At 40.2% G+C, this 14,041-nt stretch overlaps 1 protein-coding gene across 1 annotated transcript in view; it reads right to left on the reverse strand.

Annotated features, from left to right (window-relative positions):
* Positions 1-1,355: 1,355 nt before the first annotated feature.
* Positions 1,356-14,041, reverse strand: part of GRP (gastrin releasing peptide) — a 37,889-nt gene continuing 25,203 nt past the window's right edge. The window contains exon 3 of the mRNA XM_033933539.1: positions 1,356-1,538. Within this exon, the coding sequence (XP_033789430.1) occupies positions 1,485-1,538 (54 nt within the window). The 3' untranslated portion in view covers positions 1,356-1,484. The remainder of the gene's footprint in view (positions 1,539-14,041) is intronic.

A 14,041-nucleotide genomic window follows, 5' to 3' on the forward strand; every position in this document is an offset into this window, starting at 1 on the left:
AAGGCCTACATTATAGGTACCTAAGTCCAGAGAATTGCACCTCTAAACATGCCTACTTTATTGTTAGGTGGTGATAAGTGCTTGGTGGTGTAGTAGGGGGGATGGGGGGGGCAGTCCGCTCTGGGTGCCATCTTGGTGGGGGCACCATCACTCATCCTTCTTTCCAACTCCCACTCCCTCTATGCCCACCCACCTCAACTACCTCACGCTCATACTGCTTCCCTTGCCCCATACCTCTCTAACCGTTTGCAGCCAATCCAATCTGCTGCTCATGCCGTCATCAGCTCTTCCTGGACCAGCGCCTAGGAAGTGACATCGGAGGACGAGGTGATGCTGGCATGAGCAGCCGGTTGGGGTTGATGCTTGCAGGTATGGGGGAAAATAAAGGGGTGTGCACATGGCAGGAATGGGCGGGGAAGCAGTGGATGGAGAAGGGGGTGGGGCCAGAGAAGATAACGGGGAAGGGTGCCACCACCCCCACGCCTCTTACCCTCACTACACCACTGATCGTGCTTAAGATAGGCACCTATCTCCCAATTTAAAAAAAATTGTTTTAATTATAAATTTATTAAGTTAGGCGCCTATCTATTTAGGAGCCAACTTTAGGTGCTGTTTATAGGATTCCTCAGCACATTCCTTGGTGCCTATTGTTTTAGGTGCCATTTATAGAATCCGAGCCCAACTGCGCATTTGCCAGCCCATGCCCCACCCCCAGTTAGCACAAAATAATTTACCACAATTGTTGATTTAGCACATGGTAGCCATTAGAATAGGCCCAGTGGCGTAGTAAGGTGGGGGGTGGTCCACCCCGGGTGCCATATTGGTGGGGGTGCCGGTACCTCTCCTACTCTCCGCCCCCCCCACCTCTTCTCATACCTCCCCTCCATGTGCGCCACCTTTCCTATACCTCCAGTTGAAGTTGTTCACAGCAGACAACAACGTGCTCTTCGCGACTCCGTTGGCTCTCTCACTGAAGTCACTTCCGTGTGCCGCGCATAGGAAGTGACATTAGAAAGAGCCAAAGGGTTGCGAGGAGCACGTTGTTGACCGCCACGAGCAACGACTTCAACTAGAAATACTGTGGAAAGGAAGGGGGCGCACATGGTGGGGAGGTATGGAAAGAGGTGGGGGGGGCCGGAGAGTAGGCGGTGGTGCCACCTACCAATATGGCACCCGGGGCAAACCGCCCCTTACTATGCCACTGGGCCTGCGGAAGGTGGGTTCAGGGAAGAAGCGGTGGGGGAGAACACGCATGGCAGGCAGGAGCGGGGAAAGAGAGGGCGGGGGAGTTGTGCCACCACCCTGGGCGCCTCTTACCCTCGCTATGCCACTGCGCAGGCCTGAGCTTTTGGTTAGCATGCACTAAAAACCTTGCTTTTTTTTTTTTTTTTTAGCACACTTTAGTAAACATGCCCCACAGTCTCTTAAAGGATTTAGATTTAGTTTTTATTTTTTAACTCCATCCCAAGAAGGTTATCTTCAGTTCAGCTTGGAGTGCTTTCTTTTCTATTCATTATCTGAAACAGGTTATCTGCCATCTGAAAAACAGAAAGAAAGAAAACATTTCAGGTGTTAATCAGTCCAAAGGCACGTAACCTTTTCAAAAAATATCTGCATGGAAATCGTAGATTATAAAGCCATCTTCTAAAACAATGCACCGTTTTTTTCAATAAACCATGTGGGGCAGAAATTTTACAAATTATGTGCTAAAATGTATGCCCTAGTTATGCACATCAATCATTAGAATATTGCAGAAGTGGTTTTTTTTATTGCAGATCAGCACACTGAATACTCTGCACTGCTCCCAATGCTCCTAGGAACTCTATGAGTGGCAGGAGCAGTGCCGAACATTCAGCGCACTGGCCTGCGCTAAAAACCACTTTTGCAGTTTTGTAAAAGGGTGGTGGGGGGGGTATTGAAGTTGGCTTTTTGTTTTTGTAAGATATCAAAACAAACAACAACAACAAAAAAAAAAGCCTCTCTTCATTATTCTCATATCAAGCAGCAAAATTGGGGAATAATCTACCTGTTCAAGTTACTTCCTTAACTGATTTTGCTACCTTTCACAAAAGTATTAAACTTATTTTATTCAGAAAGTATAGCATCTCCTCTTAGATGTAAAATTAATGTTTTTATGTTCATATTAGCTGATCTTTTTAACTGGTTAATGATTACTTTGCTATTCCCAGTCTTTTGAGCTGGTTTCTTTTTTTTATTATTATTTCTTTATTCATTTTAAAGCCATAAATAAGTGCATATAATTTCTATAAAAGTAATTAAATACAGATACAATTATAATCTATGACAAAGAGATTCAAAGAGAGGATCCAAGATGGCCACTGCTTGCGCAACCAGGTTAATGCTCCGACCGAAGCGCTCCTTAGTACCTGGTTCTTTCGCCAGCAATGGTTGTTTTTCAGCCGGGTTTCATTTGTTTTCTTGATACAATGCCGAAGAGGAGAGGCAGGAGCGCTGCTGGTGCCTTGCGGCGCTCCAAAGGCCCCCCCCTCAGCAATATTGAGGAGCTGCTAAGGAGGATGCAGGGAGCTATGTCGGTGAGTCCGATTGCTAGCCCACTGAGGATCCCGTGAGTGAGCGAGACTGACAGGATACCTCTTGGGGTAGATACCACTCTAAACCCGGATGTTAGAGCACCACCTCCTCCTCCACCACAGTTGGCTAGCTCTCCCAGGGGTCAGGAAACCCCAGAAGAAGGGGTGATACTCTCCCCAGAGGCAGGAGATTTAACATCAGAGAGCTTGAAAACGGAGATCATGGTTCAGATAATCTCCGGAGAAGACTCTGTGGGAATCTTAAGAGCTGGAGAAGGATTGAACCAGAGGGAACAGAAAAGAGAATACTCTAAGGAAGGTGAGAGACTGTGCACTTCCATACAAGCTTCTTTTTGGGTTAGGCCTACTGAGGTGACCCTAGAAGCCCTTTGGGACCTGGTAGCAAATTTTGGGAAAGTAATTAGTCCTAACTTCCAAAAGATTGAAAATGAACATATTTGCCTTTCAGAAGAATTGGAAAAATTAAAATTGGATACGACTTCTTCTAAACATTAACTTCAAAAGTCTCAGCAGGATATGGTTTCAGTAAAACAACTTCAGGAAACTATAATTAAAGATAATTTGAATCTTAGAAGAAGAGTGGAGTATTAGAGAATCAGGTACATAGCAACAACTTGCGACATGACTGAAACTTTCCAAGAATAACTAACTATGATTACACCTAGAGATATGCTCAGGAGATATTTAGTAGAAATACTGGGAGTTTCAGAAGATAATCTCCCACCATTTTCCTAAGTTTTTTATCGTCCCAGTAAAACGTCACATCAACAACAACTTGCTTTTACTGAAGGACAAGCATTGAATATTACTGAGATCTTGGAGAAGTCAGACAAAAAAGTGGTAACACCTGCAACATTAGTAGCTACTTTAGCTCTTTCTATAGATAAATCTTGGTTATTGAGACTATTTCTTAAGACTAAACAGAAGGAATTTCTTGGTTATAAAATTCAAATGTTCCCTGATGTTTCAAGGGAAACTCAAAAACGTAGATGTGACTTTCTTCTTTTGCAACTGGGGGTCACCTCATTGGGGGCTACTTTTTATTTAAGACATCCTTGTAAGTGCATTGTCCGTTACCATTCCATTAAATATGTATTCTTTGAACCCCAACATTTGACTAATTTTCTGTCTATGTCACGTCTGGACAAGGAGAAAATTCAAACTTGAGCTCTAAAAGAAAATAATAACGCCCTAACTGATCTACAGGCATACCATTACTCTTTGTTGGTTGTTTTTCTTGTTTCTCTCACAAATTAATTCTTGGATCCAAAGAGGAATTGAGCTAATTTCATCATAATAGTTTTTCTTGTAAACTACTTAATTTGTTAAGTATAGATTTATGATTGTAATATGTTTGGTTAAATTTGCTTTCTGTACAAGTTTTACTTGATATTATATTGAAATCAATAAAAATGCATAAATATAATCTGACAAAGATTATCATCCCTCCTCCATAATTATATCTAAGAACTACACGCAAATTGAGAATTGAAAAATACATTCCAACCCACCCTGGATGTGTATGACCAAAGGGCATAATCAGCAATCACTCTTTGCAAAATTTTGTCAATGGCTCCCAAATCTTTAGAAACTTCTTATAATATCCCTGATGTATGGCCATATTACATTCCATCTTAAAAACATGACAGAGAGACTCCCACCAAAAGGAATAAATAATTCAGTCTATCCCAGTTTTTCCAATTCCTTAGAATAAGCTGTATGGCAAACCCTGTCATAATAAAGAGAAGTTTATTATTGTGAGATGATATTTGAGCTAGTTTCTAATCTTGAAATACATCTTGAACCAGTACTGCTGTTGGCGGGAATTCGGACATGCGACTATATGAGAGAATAGTTAAGATCTGGAATGCGTTGCCAGAGGATGTGGTAAGAGCGGATAGCGTAGCTGGTTTTAAGAAAAGTTTGGACAAGTTCCTGGAGGAAAAGTCCATAGTCTGTTATTGAGCCACTGCTTGCCCTGTATTGGTAGCATGGAATGTTGCTACTCCTTGGGTTTTAGCCACGTACTAGTGACCTAGATTGGCCACCGTGAGAATGGGCTACTGGGCTTGATGGAGCATTGGTCTGACCCAGTAAGGCTATTCTTATGATGTATGAAGTAAACATCAGCCATGATCATATTCTATAAATGGCGCCCTATCTAGGCATCGCTAGATGTCTTAATTGTGGCTGTCTAGCGACACCTAAGCTCGGGATCCATGCCAAACTTAATTTTTTTAAATTGGCTTAATTGGCATGATAAACAAAATATGTATTCAATTAACAAAATATGCATTCAATTAAGCAATTAGTTTGACACCAAAATTTTAGAATGCTTAGCAACGGAGGAGCCAACCAATGCCTAATGACGCCTATGTTAAAAAGTGGGTGTGGTTATTAGCAGAGAATAGGCCTGGTTGACTTAGGTGCTGCCAACTTAAGCGAGTGAAAAGCTGGTCTAATGGAGTGGTATCTATGTCTAGGAAGCCCAAGTCTGCTTAAGTGCTGCTAGGCATGATTCTGTAAACAGTGCCATTTTTTCCATTGACAACGCTTCCCAGCACCGTTTATACAATATACCTGCCCCCCCCCCCCCCCCGTGAAAGGCAATTCTATTACAAAGGTGCCTACATTTGTTGGCCATTCCCATGCGAGATGGACATCCATGTTCCAAGTTGGCCGTCCTTTCTAAAATGTTGTTCCACAACTGCCTTATTTCAAGATTACAGAAAAATTAGCTTACAGTATTCAACTGCTGCAGAACACCACACCTACACTGGTCCTGAGAGCAAATAATTTAATAAAGAAATACCTATTGTATATCAACTAGGAATAGGCAGCCAGAAAATTTTCATTTTGTGCTGTTTCTCATGTTGTTTGTGACTAAATTAATTTTATAACTTACTTATGTTTAAGTATACATTCCTACTTATGTGGTAATCTACTCTGACCTGTTTCAAGTTTATTTAAATCTTGATATACAGCTCAGCAAATGTCTGAACGCTTTACATTAAAAATAAATATGTTTTTAAAAAGGTCAAATTCAAGGATTATCAAAAAAGACAAACAAGATACACAAGGAGCATGGGTGAAAAATACAACATGTTGATACAAAGGTAAAATCACATGGGATTTATTAAACTAGAAGATCATTCTAAGACAACAATGATATATATAGCTGTGGGTCTCATCTATGTTTTAGCATATTACTAGTGTAAGGACCCTACGGGCCTGATTCTGGAAACAGCACAGACGCCTTCAATGTAGGCCAGCATTTTACAGGCCACATTTAAGGAGCCTAACTCGCCCCTACGAGAAACATCTAGACACACCTATAGCCACCTAAGCCACTTCCAGTGTAAACCATGCCTACACCAGCCTCAGGTGTCCTTAGGGGTGCCTAGACATTTCTGTACATGTGTGAACAATTGTAGGCGTCCTTTGCACCATTGATTAAAAAAAACAACAAAAAAACCATGCATCCTAATTGGTTTGTTAGACCACAGTAGGATGCCTACTGAACCCTACAATCAGGTTGCCATGTTTAGAATCAGGCCCTACCTGTTTACCATAAGGTAACAGGTGGAAAGCATTTAATAGAGAGGCCTATAAAACCAATAGCAGCCTAAACTGTCTGTACACAGCTTCAGAATATTTTATTGGCATCATGGTTTTACACATGCTGCCAAAAGTAATACAATTATCCTAACGGCACTCAATTTTTATAAATGTTCTTGTGAGGATCACCAATCAAACTCACTCAGCTATGTACAAAACTTAGTACATATCTCAAACTCATCGTCGCCAGTGTATAAGCCCCAGCTCCTCAGAAGTACCACTAAGGCTCAAAAGTTTTCACTGCCCTAGGCTTTATGTACTACCTCCTCACTGGAGCCGCTATCAATTTTTTTTAGTAACAAACTTTAATTTTTATTTAACAAACCCTTCTAGCATATTTCAAGGGTACTTAGCTTTTGATTGTGGTCTTCTTTTCAGGGAAATAGGAGCCAACATGTTTCACCTACAGAAGGTTTATTCAATGTTTATCAGCCCTTAGCAAGCTTTACACCAGGGGTCTCCAACCTTTTGGCTTCTCTGGGCCGCACTGGCTGAAAAATGTTTCTGGGGCCCCCCCAAATGCGCAAACTCTACAGCAAGACGGTAAACACCCGGGGGCAGCAGAAGAAAACACTGCATCGTCCTTGACTGGGGCCGCATAAAATACTTCACAGGGCCGCATGTTGGACACCCCTGCTTTACACAGACATATTGGACCATTCAGTGATAGCGGTTCCAGTGAGGAGGTAGTACATAAAGCCTAGGGCAGTGAAAACTTTGAAGCCCAGGTGGTACTTCTGAGGAGCTGGGGGATTATATACTGGAGATGAGGTGTTTGAGATGTACTAAGTTTGGTACATATCTTGGTGACAGTTTGATAAAGTAATACATACATTTATCAGATTAAGTTAAAAAATCTGATACATCTATAAAACATTTTTAAAATTAAATTACAATTTGACCTGGAAGACACCAGAGGTCACTAATGCCTCACACATACAGTAGAAGATGCCTAAACCTTGTTAGAGCAGTTTTCCCATAAATTATACAGTATTAGAATTTTCTGACTAAAGATTAATTTCCTTATTTTGAATGTCTGTGTCAAAGTCGTATTGTTCCTGGTACACCTTTCCTCTTCTGTATTTCTTGTCAGGAATCTGTATCTATGTTCTCTGGTTTTTTTTAAATTAAAAACTCAATTTGAAGTATTTCTTTCAATGTTCTCATTATCCCCCCTTTTTACAAAAGCACAGAAGAGTTTAGCACTAGCCAGTGCGCTGTATGCTCTGCACTGCTCCGACGCTCAGAGGAACTCTATGACTGTCAAAGCAGCGCAGAGAATTCAGTGCGCAGGCCGGCGCTGAAAACCTCTTCCACACTTTTGTAAAATGGAGGGGGGGAAAGAAATATTCTGAAGAGCTAGTCACAAATATCCAATAAGAAGGCATCTATCTGCTACTCATTTAGGAACATGAATTTCTGTATATTAACAAAGACCAATACAGCAACAGCATTATTTTAATCATTACACAAGTGTATATTAGGGTAGGGATGAGTCTCTTGAGGTAACCTGTACAAGATTTGTGCATTATATTTGATGTTTTTTTTTCCATTTGTCAGCCTTGAAATGTTAAGATTTGGAAATTGTTTCAGGTAGAACAGCAAAGACTAGCTCCTATCCCTTTTTTCTGTCCTTTTCATGCTGAATTTTGCCTCTTCCTTTATCTTCTCCTATCTTCCACTGTACAAAGTCTATGACAGGAGTTAACATTGCTGGGATGTCATGTAGAAGTATCTGTATGGGATAATACACTAGTGCTGGTGGGACTTTTTGGCCTATTGGTGCAGGTAGCATATAAGAGTTTCTGTAGATGTTTTGCTCACGTTGATAGTACTGTCATATCCTTTGCCTCAATTTGTTTCTTTCCAATCAATTGCCTACATTACTCTGCTGAAGGGGATTCTGGGAAACACCTTTGAGCCATGAAGGAAAATGAGTCACCTCAGAAGTACTACGGATCACACCATGAAACTAGTAGCAGATTTCAAAACAGATTTTAGGAAGTATTTTTTGTTTCGCTGAATATACAATTTGTTTCCAGAAAATGTCGTTAACGAGTATACCTGAGGTAAATTATGTAGGAAAAACTGGCAACTGTCAGAGATAGAATACTGGGCACAATGGCCATTGGTTTGATTCACAACAACCAAAAAAGGCATATAATTGACTATAAATACATACTCTAGAATATAATATTTGCCTATAAACACTAACACCCCACCCCCTCCTTTTACAAAGCCACACAATGGCACTAAAGCCAATTAATTCCCAGTGTGCTTTGGTGCAGTTCTGTAGGCCAGTATGATAATCGACTTTGTAAAAGAGGACCTAATTAAGTCAATATAAGAGGAGAAAAAACCTCAAATCTTTCATAGCTCATGCACTGTTGCAATCTGATGTTAACATAAGCTGTTTATTGCAATCATTGGTCTAAAAAGCTCATCTCCTAATTGGTGAAAAGTTCTAATCAACAATAAGTGTAAATGTCAACCTACACCAACCAAGGCCCCCATTTCATAAGTCCTGCTTCAGGGGAGATACAAAATCTTCAAACACTTTTGCAGGTTTTGATTTGGTATTGATAAAGTTAAACATGCTATTCATTCAGCGAGATTTAACCAATCTCTGCCGATATTCAGTGGTATTTAAACAGGCTACGATTCTTGGATGAGTTCTTTGATTGCTCAAACACAATCTTACTATGCATTTAGAAAGTCGATGAAAACTTACCTGTCTGAAAGATTTGTACACTAACTTTACTGTTATGTTCTCTGACTTTGTATTTTCATTGAAATGTTACAGTTCTCTTGATGTGAACCGCCCAGAAGTATTGGTTGGGTGGTATATAAAAATTATTATTAAACAGCAGATAAAATATAGGCACCAAGGAACATGGCACTTAGCGCATATTAATCTTAAGTTAGGTGTTGTTTAAAGTGGACTTAGGTGATGGTAGGCATTCTAACCTTAGGCATACTCTATTTACGCCAGGATGTTCTTGGCCTAAGTACTGGCGCCTAAGTCCAAAACAGGTGCCTACAAACCAAACAGGCTCATGATCTGCCTCTAACCATGTCTAATAATAATAAAAGTATATTTATTTCTCACAGTACCTTGCAGTTCAAAGCAGTTTACATCAACAGAAGCTGTCAAACAGCAAAAATACATAAACACATGCCTGAAATACATCACTAAGATAATTTAAAGAAGTTTATCATAAGTAAGTTTTCAGAGATCTTCTAAATCAGTGGTTCCCAACCCTGTCCTTGAGGTCCACCAACCAGTCGGGTTTTTGGGATAGCCCTAATGAATATGCATGAGAGAGATCTGCATATAATGGAGGTGACAAGCATGCAAATCTGCCCCTTGAATATTAGGGCTATCCTGAAAATCTGACTAGCTTGTGATCCTCCAGGACAGGGTTGGGAACCACTGTTCTAAATGATTGATATGTAGAAGAAATTATTAACCGTGCACATATAGTTTTACTCCAAATACAAGCCTGATAAGATAGTTTTGTCCAGGAATCTTTTATAAATGCATCCTTTCAACGTGGGAAAAGAGAACACAAGTTCCATGTGTATCTCAAATTAGTAGAGAATACAAAATGGTTTGAAAGGTAAATAGGTGCAAAACATAGCAACGTCTTATAATAGACATGCAAATACGACTATAATCCTGGCTTCGATTGGTAAACAATCTTTCTGGTAGGTGCCTTGGACTAGGCGCCTTCCTGAAAGTGGTAGATGTCTACTAAGTTAGGTACCTTGGGGGTTAGCGCCCAAGAAAAGGATCTGGGTGTCATCGTAGACAATACAATGAAGCTTTGCACCCAATGTGCGGCAGCAGCCATAAAAGCAAACAGAATGCTAGGAATTATTTAAAAGGGATATTAAGACTATAAATATTATAATTCCCCTGTATCGCTCCATGGTGCGACCTCATCTGGAGTATTGCGTTCAATTCTGGTCTCCTTATCTCAAGAAAGATATAGTGGTGCTAGAAAAGGTTCAAAGAAGAGTGACCAATAGGGTAAAGGGGAATCGAACTCCTCTTGTATGAGGAAGACTAAAAATGTTAGGGCTCTTCAGCTTGGAAAAGAGACAGCTGAGGGGTGATGTGACTGAAGTCTACAAAATCTGGAGTGGTGTAGAACGGGTACAAGTGGATCAATTTTTTACTGCATCAAGATTTACACAAAGACATAGGGACACTCAGAGTTAGAGTAATACTTTTAAAACCAATAGGAGGAAATATTTTTTCACTCAGAGAATAGTTAAGCTCTGGAACCTGTTGCCAGCAGATGTAGTAAGAGCAGTTAATGTAGCTGGTATTAAAAGGTTTGGACAAATTCCTGGAGGAAGTCCATAGTCTTCTGTTGAGACAAACATAGGGGAAGCCACTGTTTGCCCTGGATCGGTGGCATGGAATATTGCTACTATTTGGGTTTTTGTCAGGTAGTTGCGACTTGGATTGGCCTCTGTGAAGATGGAATAATAGGTTCGATCAGGGGTAGGTAATTCTGGTCCTCGAGAGCTGGAACCAGGTCAGGTTTTCAGGATATCCACAATAAATATGCATGAGATAGATTTGCATCTCAAGGAGGCAGTGCATGCAAATCCATCTCATACATATTCATTGTGGATATCCTGAAAACCTGACCTGGCTCTGGCTTTCGAGGAACGGAATTGCCTACCCCTGGACACAGTAAGGCTATTCTTAAAACCTGACCTGGCTCTGGCTTTCAAGGAAAGGAATTGCCTACCCCTGGGATAGATGGACACAGTAAGGCTATTCTTAAAACCTGACCTGGCTCTGGCTTTCGAGGAAAGGAATTGCCTACCCCTGGGATAGATGGACACAGTAAGGCTATTCTTATGTACCCAGGCAAGGTTTATTCTAGAGATGTCCGAGGGAGAGAAATGAACTCTAATTTTCCATAAAGATAGGTAGAGGCAGGCCTTGGAAAACAGACTGTTGCCTGTAGCAAGCTGAGGTTAGCCAAATTCATTCTATTTTGTGTGAGGCAAATGATAAAATAAAAATTATTTCTATGCAATTGTCTTGGCTGTTTATGTGCTGACATCTGGACAAGCCTGGCTAGGCAGCCAAACTAGGCTAGTCTCCCACAGTCCTGATTTCAGAATGAAATAAAGAGGTTGACACTGCATTGACTTCATAACTGCCATTTCTGGAGATCCCATAAAATTGGCGGGAAGTTTTGTTACAACTGGTAAACAACTATAGCAAATACATACCTTTGAGCTCTCTAATCATAAAATTTGCTTCTCATTTTTAAAAATACAAAATATTTTCTTGTTCTTAGTAATTCAATTTGAGCTCTTCAAATATTTATCACACTTGATGTAGAAGATGGCAGCTGTCTAATTCAATTAAAAATATCAAATATGAGGGGGTGCTGAAAGGTTCTCATCCTAAATTCTGAGTGTTATTTTGCCACTGAAGCTGAAGAGTGTTTTCATTAAGTGCCAATTTGCAGAAATGAAGTTGTGTTTTGACATTGTTTCAGATCATTGATTGAACCATATCTAACATCTTTCTCTTCTTGGTTGGGCTGAGAACTTTTCAGCACCCCCTTGTAATGCTTATTACGCCACTTATAAAACCTTTTTACCAAGGGGGTGCAGCCCAACTTTTCATTTCAGGTACCATGTCATTTACATAAATTTTTGTTTTTCTTTTAATTATGGGACTAATATTGTTACTAGTACTCACTCTTGTAAGATTGCGCCTTATTAATAACCCACAACAAAACCTGAAATTTCAGGATTTTTTTTCCCTGTTTTGGGGAAAAGCAAACTACAGTATAATCTCGTTGTAACGGACTCGCTTATAATGGAACCTCGCCTATAGCGGACGAGGCCTGCTGGTCCCAGCCGTGCATCTTTATAAAAACATACAGAAAATCATCGCATATAGCGGACTCGCATATAACGGACAACAATTTGGTCCCCAGAGCCGCTTTTAGCTGTAGTTTTGTTCAGATATAACGGACATGCAGGCTAGAAGGCGCATGGCATGCCAGTGATATAGTATCAAAATGCAGCCCAGATGAAAATGAGTATTTCTTTCCAGTACAGTAAGACACAATGCTTTAGAACATCTTTTAGTGTTCTGGTTTTGCAATCATTTTGTGCCATACCAATGTTTTGCTGAGTTTTGTTATTGATGTTGCTGATATGCTTATGCAGTGACTGTTCATTGATTGAATGTTGTTTCAAGTTGACCTAAATAAAGTTTTTAAAAAAATGCAACTCTGGATATAAACGGACTGTTTTTCCAGGTCCCTTGAAGTCCGTTATAACGAGATTATACTGTATTAAGATAACTAAAGAGTATTCTGGTTTTTATAAATACACCTTTTTCATGTAATTGTGCTTTATCATAAGAACATAAAATAAGAATAAACTACTGGGTCAGACCAATGGTCCATCGAGCCCAGTAGCCCGTTCTCACGGTAGCCAATCCAGGTCACTAATACCTGGCCAAAACCCAAGGAGTAGCAACATTCAATTCAGAATTCTAAAGAATAGCAAGATTCTGGAATCCCAAAGAGAAACAAGATTCCAGAACCCTAAACAGTAGTAACATTCAATGCTACCAATCCAGGGCAAGCAGTGGCTTCTCCCCCTCTGTTTTTCTTAAAAACAGACTATGGACTTTTCCTCCAAGAACTTGTCCAAACCTTTCTTAAAATGAGCTATGCTATCCGCTCTTACCACATCCTCTGGCAAAGCGTTCCAGAGCTTAACTATTCTGAGTGAAAAAAAAATTCCTATTGGTTTTAAATATATTTCCCTGTAACTTCGAATGTCCCCCTAGTCTTTGTGATTTTTGACTGAGTGAAAAATTGATCTACTTGTACCTGTTCTACTCCACTCAGGATTTTGTAGTCTTCAATCATATCTCCCCTCAGCCGTCTCTTTTCCAAGCTGAAGAGCCGTAACCGTTTGTCTTTCCTTATACGAGAGGAGTTCCATCCCATTTACCATTTTGGTTGCTCTTCTTTGAAGCTTTTCTTGCGCCACTATATCTTTCTTGAGATAAGGAGACCAGAATTGAACGCAATACTCCAGATGAGATCACACCATGGAGCGATAGAGGCATTATAACATTCTTAGTCTTGTTAATTTATAATGCACTGGATCAGTTCTAGCTAGTTTACAGATCATTTAACAGTGTATGATAATGTCATTAAAGGGGGAATTTAAGTTACAGGAAAAGATCACCTTTTACCACATCTTGATGCCCTACTACTGCAGACTGCTGAATCCCAGGTCAGGCGAATAACGCTGCTTGCAAACCACGTCACATGCAGCCCATCCAGATAAATGCCACTACATATGCAGATAGTGTCGCTTAATAAAAAAGAGTCACTATATCAGATGAACATTGATCCTCATAGGTGTTAGCTGGGATTTATGTAGTCACTTTCAGATGTATTTGCAGAACACTTTACAGTTTAATACTCCAGACAATGCTCACGTGCGTGTATATACACACACGCAGGTACAGATATGAGAATTTCCAAATGGGGGTAGAGATACTGGGTCATAGGAGACAACTTTTCAAAATGATTATGGCTGCTCATCTCGCTAGGAGTTCAAATAAATTAAAAAACCAAACAAACCAAATTTAAACAAAAAACACAACTTAGGGCTCCTTTTACTAAGGTGCTCTAGCGGTTTTAGTGCACGCTTAGCAGGCGCGCTAGACGCCAATGCTTCCATAGAGCTTGCATTAGTATTTTCCATTTAGCGTGCTAAAAACGCTAGCGCACTCTTTAGTAAAAGGAGCCCTTATATTTCTTAGGGGTAAAAATAGAAAA

This window comes from Geotrypetes seraphini, chromosome 1 (assembly GCF_902459505.1).
Source record: "Geotrypetes seraphini chromosome 1, aGeoSer1.1, whole genome shotgun sequence".
Lineage (NCBI taxonomy): Eukaryota > Metazoa > Chordata > Amphibia > Gymnophiona > Dermophiidae > Geotrypetes > Geotrypetes seraphini.